Here is an 11,898-nt window from a genome sequence, read left to right as displayed (position 1 = left end):
AAAAAAAAAAAAAAAAAAAAAAAAAAAAAAAAAAAAACATATATACATAAATATATATTTTTTTTATATCATCACTTTATATAATGTAAAATTCAAACTTTTCTTTAACACTCATTATAGTAACATAACATCAGTTTAACCATACACATATTTTTTTTCCCATTTTGGAACTTATAAAAAAAGTAAATAAATAAAATAAATATAATACATTTATAGTATAAACTTTTTTAAAATATATCACTTTGAAAAGGAAATGTATTACTTTTTTTTTTTCAACATAGATATATTTATAATTATTTGTTACTTCAATATTAATTTGATTGAAAATAAAAAAAACATAATTTGCAAACTTTATTACATTTATTTTGTTTATACATATATATAATATTATTAAACTTTATAATGAAATATTAATTCTTCTACACACTACAAAAATATATATATATGTATGTATATATTTTTATGAACTCTATAAATTTTTATATAATTATACAAATAAACATATAAAAAAAAAAAAATATATATATTTTATTTTTTCCTTTTCTTATTTCTTATACTTATTATGATTCATTAAAAAAGAATTATCCTTTATATTTTCATTCTGTAAAAATAAAAAAATACAGTATACATTAAAATTTATATATATATATATATATTTACATTTATATAATATGCTCTATATATTTTTTAAAAAGGTAATGAAACATCATATAAAAACAAATAATATATATAATTTATTTATTTTTTTTTTTTTTTTTTTGTAATCTATATATAATTATATATTTGTTTATATAAAGTCATTAAAAAAAAAAAAAAAAAATTTGGAAAAATACTTGAAAAACAATCTCTATACAATATGAAAATAAATAATCTAACTTTTTTAAAAGAACTTATATGATGATATAATTTATTTTTATTTACAATTTTAATAACACAGAGAAGAAAAAATATATACAATAAAATATAAAAATTAAAAATTACATTCTATATTTTAAAATACATTATATAAGAATATTATCTTTTATTATTTTTCCCTCATTTCCTATATATTTGTTTATTTTGTTAAAATGAAAACATATATTTATATATAACTTATATAAAATAATACTAAGAAGTACCAAACATTATATATATATATATATATTTATTTATTTATTTGAACATATATAATAATGCAAGTAATAACGTCTGATAAAATTGGTTTAATACAATATATAAAATGTGCTGAGGGGAATTCTATATTTGAACAAAAACTCCCTGCTGATTTAAATAGAAAAATTAATAACATGACATGGTCTGGTGGATATGGGTAATTTATATATATATATAATAATATTATATATTTCGTTATATTTTTTATTATATTGTACATATGTATATATATATATATTTATTTATTTATTTAATTTTTTTTTTTTTTTAAAGAGGATATGAAGAATCCGAAATAACCATATGCAGAGAAAATGGTCTTGTGGAATCATTTCAATTTTATGAAAATGTAGAAAACCCATATGTTAGTGATATAGCATCTTTATCATTCCTAAGTTGTAGTAACTGCATATATACAAAGATGCTAAATCATCATCATAATGTAATATATGAAGATATATTAAATGAACACAAAGATAAATATACAAACTATTTAAACTTTATGCCTGTATATAATAATAAGGAAAAAGTAAAAAATGGTATTTATGAAGATTATTTACTGAATAGCAGATTATTAGTTACTGTTAATAGTACTGGTCATGTTCATGTATTAAATTGGGAACATGACGAATCTTCCAAATATTATTTGGATGACAGTTTATACAAAAATAAGATAGAAAATGAAGATATACAAAAAAAAATGCAACTTTACTGTGAAAATTATAAAAAGGATGTATTAAATAAAATTGAATATAAAAAGATTGATGACAAAGATAATAATAATAATAATAAAATTATTACATGTAGTGAATATGAACATGTTAATTTACAAAATATATGTAAAGACTATCATTATAATAATATGATAGCAAAAGAAAACATATTACAATCATACATTCTAAGTAATCCAATAAATGCAGCATGTGTTAATGAATTATTAACAAATAGACTAGCTATTGGAGGATATAAAAATTGTTTAAAAGTTTTCGATTTATTTACTGGTACATATCTTTGGAAATCAAAAGGATTAGGTGTTAGCTTATTACATTTAAATTGTGAAACACTTATAAAATCATTAACCTTTTTGAATGATATTAATGTTAATATATTATGTGCTTCAACATATGATCATAAAATTATACTTTATGATATGCGATGTCAACCTAAACCAGTTTATATCTATGAACATTATAAAACACAAAATGTTATCGATAATAAATATAATTATTTTGATCATAACTATTCAGAGAGTGATTTGGTTTTTACTAATATATGTAACACTTCCCATATATGTTCTGATGATATGGATACAAATACATTAGATATGAAAGATGAAAAAAATAAAAAGGAAAATGATGATAATGATAATAATGATAATAATGATGATAATGATAATAATGATAATAATGATGATAATGATAATAATGATAATAATGATGATAATGATGATAATGATGGTAATAATGAAAATAATTATCATAAGGATGATGACCAACGTACTTATAATAATAAAGAATCCATTTATATCAAATTTAATACTAACCAAATACAACTTCAAAATTTAGAGGTTTTCAATAAATTGAACGAACAAAAAATTAACGATATACAAGCAATAAAAAATAAAAAAAGAAAACTAACACATAATAACCATGCCTTAAATAAAACTGAAAAAGATATAGTACTACGTAATGAAAAGGACGACACAGGGAAAACTTATTGCATAAAAAAATTCTCTTATAATGATAGTCAAAGAATTTATGTTTCAGATAATTATGGAAGTGTTTATAGTTTTGAAATAATAACTGGTAATAAACTATTACATTATATATATAGAAAAAAATGTGCAATAGAAAAAATAACATATGAAAAAAAAAGTGACAACTATTTATTAAAAATTAAAGATAAATTATATGAATTTTATAAAGATTTTCAAAATAATAATAAAACACATATGAGAAATGATTTACCAACTATGTGGGCCAAAAAGGATTTTGATCAATTCCATATTAACCTTATAAAAAAAATTAAAATTCATAATGGAGGCATATCCTTCCTGTTCTTACATAAAAGAGGTAATTTCCTATGTTCAGCTAGCTATGAGAGATTCATAATTATACTTAACACAGAAACTAGAAAGGTTATTAAAAGGATACATGTAGGCCATGTTCTTACAAGTTGTTTATTTCATTCGAAAATTTTTGAACAAAGTACACATCCAAAGGGGGATAATGAATGTGCTAGTTGGGTTGATTCATCTGAGGAGGATGATGAAAATGACGATGAGGATGATGAAGATGAAAATGAGGATGATGAAAATGAAGATGATGAAGATGAAGATGAAGATGAAAATGACGATGAGGATGATGAAGATGAAAATGAAGATGATGACGATGAAAATGAAGATGATGAAGATGAAAATGAAGATGATGAAGATGAAAATGAAGATGATGAAGATGAAAATGAAAATGAAGATGAGGATGATGAAGATGAAAATGAAGATGAGGATGATGACGATGAAGAAGATGATGATGACGAAGAAGATGATGATGACGATGAAGAAGATGATGATGACGAAGAAGATGATGATGACGATGAAGAAGATGATGATGACGAAGAAGACTAAAACGAATGTATTAAATTCAATTATTTTCTTGTTAAAATAATTCACATATGCATGAGCGTATTAATAATGGATGTTAATGTTGTATACATTTATAAGTAAATATTATAACATTAAGTGTAATTATAAAATAGCAATCATATAATTTTTTACAGTTTTATAAATATATATATATATATTACTAAACATTTCTTCTAGTTTTTTTTTCTTTTTAATTAATATTATCATTGTTAAAACTTTTATTTTTTAAACAATTTGTTTTTATAAAAAAAAAAAAAATAATAATAATTTAAAAATTAATTTATGACATGTTATATATATATATATAAGTAAAAAAAAATATATTGGTTTAATAAGGTACATTTACGTTCTTCATACATAAAAAAGGATAGACGTGTAAATATGTTTTAAACTGGTTTTATCTACAAAATGAACAAATATATATATATATATATATATATTTTATATTTATATTGGACAAATATGTACATATTTGTTATTATTATTACCCTAAAATGTAAACAGATAAGGGAAAATAAAAAGCACTTTAAATCTTGTACTAAATAATAAAAAACACGTAAACCTTCTGGGTCATTACATTGTTTGACATCTGATAAGGATCCAATTTTTGAAGTAGTAAAATAATATTCTACACCATCTAAATATATTTCTAATTCCTGTTTTCCAATTTTATCTGGCATAGGCCATTCTTTATCACTTTCTTTACATATTTCAGATTCTTCAATTATACGTTTTAATTCTTTTAAAACTGATTTACTTACATAGGCTAGTGAAGAAATAAAAATATATATATATATATATATATATAAAAATACTATATATCTTTATATAAGGTTATTCATTTATTTCTTTTTTTACGTACCCTCTTTTCTAATAATTTTATCATTTTTATAATTCGAATTGTTTGCATATCTTAATCTCCCCTTTGAATTAAATTCAAACTCTAGAAATTCATGACCAAATTTACCTTCATGCCCAACACTATATATAAAAAAAGAACAGTATACAAATTACAAAATAAAAATAAAAAGATAATATTATAAAATGTCATATAAATATAGATAATTTTTTTTATATTCTCTTATTTTAATTACTAATATCTAAAGGAAAACTTATCTTTCTTAGACATTTTTATTCAACTTTATATATCTTGAACAATCTGTAAAAATATATATATATAATATATTATAAATGTAGGTATTTCTTATAATAAAGTATGATATTAACAAAAAAAAATCTTTCTTATTATAACATATAAATTACTTTATTTTGTTTATCGATTTAAAAATTATATTGAACAATATATATATGTATATTTATAATATATATATATATATATATATTTTTCTTTTATTAATCTTTACAAAATTATTACATGATAATTTTTAACCTTAATATAAAAACAGTATACAAATTTATATTTCAAATATATATTATTATAACAACGTGTATTTTTTTTATTTTATTTTATGTTTTTTTACATATGTCAAAAGGGAAAAAAAATATTAAAATTATTTAAATATAAAAAATATTAATTTTGAGTAAATATGGCATATTATATATATATTAAATAAATTATATGTTTATTATAAAAAAAAAAAAAAAAAAATTCCACATACAATTTGTGTATGATAGATGAATAGATAATAAATATTTATATTATTATATATATATATATATATATTCAAAAATTTTACGTAAAAAAAAAAAAAAAAAAATATTATATATATAAATATATATATATATATATATTCAAAAATTTTACGTAAAAAAAAAAAAAAAATATTATATATATAAATGTTTATATATATATATATATATATATATATATTTATTTATAAGCTAATTTTAATTATATAAAAAATTTAATTAATATTTAAAAATATAACAAATTTCTTTTGTTCAAAATTTATAATTGTTCATAAATCTTCCCTATATTATTTATCAAATTATATCTTTCATCATGTTTTAAAATAAGATCCAGCATATTTTTCAACTTTTTATTTAAACCTATTAATGCTTCATTTAATATGAGATGAATTTCTTCATATTCCTTTGACCATGGTAATTTTAGATTCTTCATCTTTTCTTCTTTAATGCAATAGCAGCACAGAATGATATCCACAAAAAACTAAAAATAAAAAGAAATAAATATATAAATATATATATATATATATATATATATATATTTTTGTTATTGCATTGCTGTAAATAACATATAACCAATAACACAAGCTGTGATTATAAAAAATAAAAATAAAAAATTAATAAAATATAATATAATAACAAATACATATTCGTATCCATATTTATAATAACAAGACGAAAATAATATTATATCCACACACAGCCTTACCCAGAAGGAATAATAATTTCTCAGTGAAAAGGAAGCATTCAAAAAGTAGTTCATTCGATTCATTATATAAGATATAAAATAATAAAATATCAGAACAAAATTCAAATTATCCAGAAAAATATTCAATAGAATATCCTTTTTTATATTATATGAAAGTGGATCAAAAAATATATTTCTATTATATGACATTTTGAATAAAGAAACAATTAATAATTTGATAATTTTTCTTATTGGTAAATATACTAATTTTTTATAACTTACAAAATTAATATGTTTTTCATATTTATTTATTAATTCTTCAATATATTTATGAGTAATTAAATTATAACTTTCTTCATTATTATCATATATAACATTTTCAAAGTTCTTATTATTATTTATAGGTATATAATAATATATTTCTGTTTCTAATAATATATTAAAAAATTCAATACAAAAAAAATCAGGCAATATATCCTCTAAACCATATACCTTTCCTTCATTTTTTATATTCATATAATTATTAAAATAATTTTTTAAAAATAAAGGAAATAATGAAATATCCACTTTAACTTTTATATTTCTATTATAAATAAAATACTTTTCGTCATCTTCTTTTTCAATATCTCTTATATCTGATATACCATTCAAATTATTTTTCTCATCATTATGATGTGTTTTTAAATGAATATCATCTTCTATATAATTTGATATTTCACAAAATTTTCTTTTGTGTACCTTTTTTTTTTCTTCTTCCCCTGAGGTATTATCATAACTAAGACAATTATTATCATCTTCCTTCTCATCCATTTCTATATTGGTATCATATAAAAGTGGAGGACACATATAAAAGCACACAAAATAATACAAGGTAATTATTTTTATTATCTTAAATATTTTGTCACATACACTTTCATTAACCTTCTCTAATTTTTGAATAAGGCAAAATAAATAATTCAATTTTATGCATGCAATATTTATATTTTCCAAAGGCACATGAGAACAATGTAATTTCATATTAGCAATAATATAAGATATATTTTTTATAATTAATATTATATTTGTATATTTTAAATTATTCAATATAACATAATATTTTTTTTCTTCTTCATCATCATCATCTTGATTTTTTTTTTTTTCTTCTTCCTGTACGTTTTGCAAATCCTCTAACAAATCGTATACACAATTTTCACATACCTTTATTGTTTCATACAAGTTTAGTTTAAAAAAGAACAGAACAAAATGTTCTTTATATATATATTCATCATTTATAACAAATAAATATTTCTTGTTATCTATATCTATATATAAATTTTCATTTGCTTTCTTAGATATATCCATATGTTTTATATAATTTACACCCATTATTTTGTTAATACAAACAATAGCTTCTCTCGTATTTAAAAAGAAGGAATTTTTTGTTTTTCCCCTACAATCAAATTTATTTACACAATTTATAATTAAATAATATATAAATATTAATAATTTTATATTTGTATGTTCATATAAGAAATATAAAATTTTCAAAATATCAAATGATAACATATAAGAATTATTTTTATGTATAAAATAATCAATTAGCACTTTTTTAATATTGTTCATTTTTTTGTTCATAATATTTTGGAAATTATGAACACTACTACCATCCTCACTCTTATCATCTCGAACCATGTCATTAAAAAAAATAGTATTCTCACCTGATACATTGAACATGTCACCACATTCTTTATTATTATTATTATCATTATTATTATTATCATTATTATCATTATCATTATTATCATTATTATCATTATCATTATTATTATCATCTTTCCTTTTTAAGATATCCCTCTGATTTTCCTTTAACATACAAAAGAAGAACAAACAATTATTCACAAAAAATTCGTCACTATAATTATATAACACATATAATAAAGTATTCATAAAGTTATCAAACATACTATTTGAAATTATCATCTTCACATATTCTTTCTCCTTATGTAAAAATCTTATAGTACTAATAATTTTTTCTTCTTCTTCTTCTTCTTTAAAAAATGAATAAAAACTTTTCAAAAAAAAATCATTATTTATAAACTTTGTACAATCTACTAGGGATAAAAAAAGAAATGGTGCTGTAAAATATTTAAAGGAATATAATATAAAATCATCTTTATTCTTATCCTTTTTATTCTTTTGTATATATAAATATTCATTCTTCATTGTATATAAATCGACATTATCTTTATATGATAATAAAATAATATTATAACATAAATGAATAATCTTTTCAATACTATTATATGAAAAACTTAATAAATAATTAATAATATATTCAGCACATTTTTCACTATCATCATTATTCTTATGAAACATGGATATAGTATATGCTTCAATTTTATTCATAATTGTTTTATGTAAGTTTTTATTTTGTTCTGTACTTTGTTCAGTACTTTTTTTTTTTATATTTATATAATAATTTAGTACTATATTATTATTTGTTCTGTTCATATAAATTTCATAGTAATATATTAATAACATGAAATATTTCTTGGCATATTTTTTATTATTCTTATAATGAAACGTTTTGTCATCACACATAATATTATAATGTAAATCACATACATTTAATAAATTATTATTATTATCATCATTATCATTATTATTGTTATGTTTCTTTTCATTTGTACTTGATTTATTTCCCATGTGCACACAGTTTATATCATCACCACCATTAGGTGTACATGCTTTTAATTTGTCACTTAATATATTATTACTAATATTGTGTTCACATATATCTTCATGTTTATAATAAATATTTTTTATTTTATTTTTTTCATTTTCCATACCAGATGGGATATTAAAAAAATTCTCTTTTAATAACACATACCAATATATTACAAACGTATAATGAAGCCATTGTAAAATATCCATTTTTATTTTTTTTTTAAAAAAGTCAAAATATTTCCTTTCTTTTAAACATAAAGATATAATTAATACAATAAAATAATATATCATATTTAAAACTTTCACATTTTTTATATTTAATATATTTTCATTAATTAACTCAATAATTTTTTTTATAAGTTTATTTATTATTAACATAATTTCCAATGTTAATGTTATTTTCTTTTTTATTACAAAAATAATGTTTTTCAATATTTTTGTATACAAATTAATTAAATCAACTTGTAACGAGTTATATATTATTTCATCCATAAAATTATAAAGACATTGAAATAATTTTTTATATATTTCTATTTTTGTATTTTCATCAAGCTTTATTCTTATGCCTTTTTTTATTAAATATGGATCTCTTAAATTGTTTCGCATATTTCGACAACTAATAGGTTCATAATTATTATCACTAACGTCACTACTATAACTATTGTTATTATGAACATTTTTTTTGTTATCAAAATTTTTTTTGTTATCATTATTTTGTTTAAAATTCTTAAATTCCATGTCGGCTACTTGCTTATCCTCCTTTAAACTTTTATTATTTTTTATCTCCGCGGGCATAATTTTTATGCCCTTTTTCTTTAATTGAAGCAATTTTCTTTTTTCCCTCTTATATTTAGCCTTATGTTTAAATAACAAGAAAATATATTTCACATTCTTTATTTGATTCTGGATACTGAGTGATATGAAACAATCTAAAATATTATTTAAAAATTCATAAAAAAATTTATTACAATAAGAAATCTTTGTAAAAAAAAATTTATGACATAATTCCAAATTTAATATTTTTAGATCCACTTTCTCAATTTTTAATGAATGAAATAAACAAGTTTTAATTTTTCCATAAAATTTATCATAATTAATATTATTTATTAAATGATAAAATATTTTCGAAGAATAATTTCGGATATTTTTATCTTCTTCTGATATACCTAATCCATATATTTCAATAATTTTCTCTATATTATTAGGTATTAAATTTTTATTTTTTCTTATCCCTTTAACTAATTTTGCATAATTTAATTGACGAATTTTATTTGAACTATGATCTGTTTTCATAAATATTCTTATATCAAAATCATTTTCAACACTTCCTTTCATAAAAATATTTTCTCTTACTTTTGTTTTCTTTATACATTTCTGATAGTCTATTTTTGTTTCTTTCTCATTTCTTTCCTTCTTTTTTTTATCACTCTTTAATTTTAAAACACCCATTTTTTTATCATCTCACGTTGTAAAATATGCCACACAAACAGTAAATAAAATAAATAAATATATATATATGTATATATATTTTTATATATTTATTTATATATATATATTTATATATATATATTTTTTTTTTTCATATATGTGTAAATTTAACGTTTAAACTTTTACAACATACACCATTTATCTGTATAGTTATATGTACATAACAGACGGTATAAAAAAATAAATGAGATATACATATATGTAATATATAATATTATTTATATATAAAATTATATATATATATATATAAATATATTTAATAGGTGTCCCATCTTTTCAGTCTCCTTTATTTCTTGACCATATATATATTATAAATATTATATATATAATATATTTTTATGGGTTACATAAAATATATTATTCTTTATATTTTATTGAATTATTAAATGAATGCAAAAAAATCCCCTTTGCCATATTAAAATGAATATCAAGAAAAATATATATTCACAACATATTAATTATATAATTAAAAAGAAGAAAAAGAAAGAATAAAATATAATATCAAATATATATATATATATAATTAATAATAATAACATATATATTTATTTAATTATAGGAATTATATAAAATAAATAAATAAACATATAAACAAATACATATATATATATATATATATATATATATATATATATAACAATTTTAATTAATTATGAAAAGATTAAATAAAAAATACTACATAAAGTTATTAATTTTAAATATAACAGTATAACAATATCAATTTGATGATTAATTTTTTTTTTTTTTAAATGAAAAAAAGGAAATATATAATTAATTAATTAATTTACATTTTTCATTCATTATATAATAATATTCATATATCATTTTATATAAAAAATATATAATCAATTTTATTTATTTTTTAACTTGACAAAAAAAATGAAAAAAATAAAAAATAAAAATAAAAAATTGCAATATTATATATATATATATATATATATGTATATATTATATATGTATGTTATATTCATATATATGATAATAATATATGAACGTGTTATAACCAGTCGTTCTAAAATGATTGATTATTATAATAAAAAAATTAAAATTAAAATTAAAATAATTTCATATAGTTCATTAAAACATATTTAATTTATAACTTTATTATATTTATATATAATATAAATATATATTTTTTTTTATTTTGAATTCAAAAATAAAACATTCATACTTTTTTAAAATTTATTTAAATATTAAAATTATATATATATATATATATAAATATATATTTATATATGGTAAAATATTATCATATTCATATGTTAATTATATAATATATATATTTTATGTGTTTATTTTTATTTATATTTTATTATGCTGATAAAATAACAAGAGAAAGTGGAAAATACACCAATATGAATTAAGGTTATAAAATAATAAAATAAAAAATAAGCAGCTATAACAAAATAAAATATATAAATATGAAAAAAATATATAATATATAAATGCATCAAATTTATATCTTTATATATATATTTTTTTTATATAAATATGAAACAAAATATGATATATATAAAAAGGAAACAAAAAATAATCAAGACAGTGTTGCATATATCTGTTGGAAAAAGCTAGTTATAAT

General features: G+C 18.1%; 3 protein-coding genes across 3 annotated transcripts; 1 reads left to right on the top strand and 2 right to left on the bottom strand.

The window, feature by feature from the left end:
• Nucleotides 1-1,172: 1,172 nt before the first annotated feature.
• On the top strand, nt 1,173-3,772 carry PGSY75_0725300 (hypothetical protein; the record flags this gene model as incomplete). The annotated part of the gene is made up of 2 exons (XM_018785094.1): nt 1,173-1,309; nt 1,426-3,772. 2 exons carry the CDS (start codon nt 1,173-1,175, stop codon nt 3,770-3,772), a joined length of 2,484 nt encoding a protein of 827 aa, XP_018642595.1.
• Nucleotides 3,773-4,176: 404 nt separating this feature from the next.
• PGSY75_0725200 (mago nashi protein-like protein) lies at nt 4,177-4,919 on the bottom strand (the record flags this gene model as incomplete). Its single annotated transcript, XM_018785093.1, has 4 exons — nt 4,177-4,191; nt 4,279-4,556; nt 4,653-4,771; nt 4,885-4,919. 4 exons carry the CDS (start codon nt 4,917-4,919, stop codon nt 4,177-4,179), a joined length of 447 nt encoding a protein of 148 aa, XP_018642594.1.
• A 780-nt stretch (nt 4,920-5,699) lies between these two features.
• Nucleotides 5,700-10,280, bottom strand: PGSY75_0725100 (putative membrane protein; the record flags this gene model as incomplete). Its single annotated transcript, XM_018785092.1, has 2 exons — nt 5,700-5,921; nt 6,147-10,280. 2 exons carry the CDS (start codon nt 10,278-10,280, stop codon nt 5,700-5,702), a joined length of 4,356 nt encoding a protein of 1,451 aa, XP_018642593.1.
• Nucleotides 10,281-11,898: the final 1,618 nt, after the last annotated feature.

This window comes from Plasmodium gaboni, chromosome 7 (genome assembly GCF_001602025.1).
Source record: "Plasmodium gaboni strain SY75 chromosome 7, whole genome shotgun sequence".
NCBI classification, from domain to species: domain Eukaryota; phylum Apicomplexa; class Aconoidasida; order Haemosporida; family Plasmodiidae; genus Plasmodium; species Plasmodium gaboni.
The sequence above is the reverse complement of the archived record's forward strand: the minus strand, read 5'-3'. Positions and strand labels throughout refer to the sequence as shown.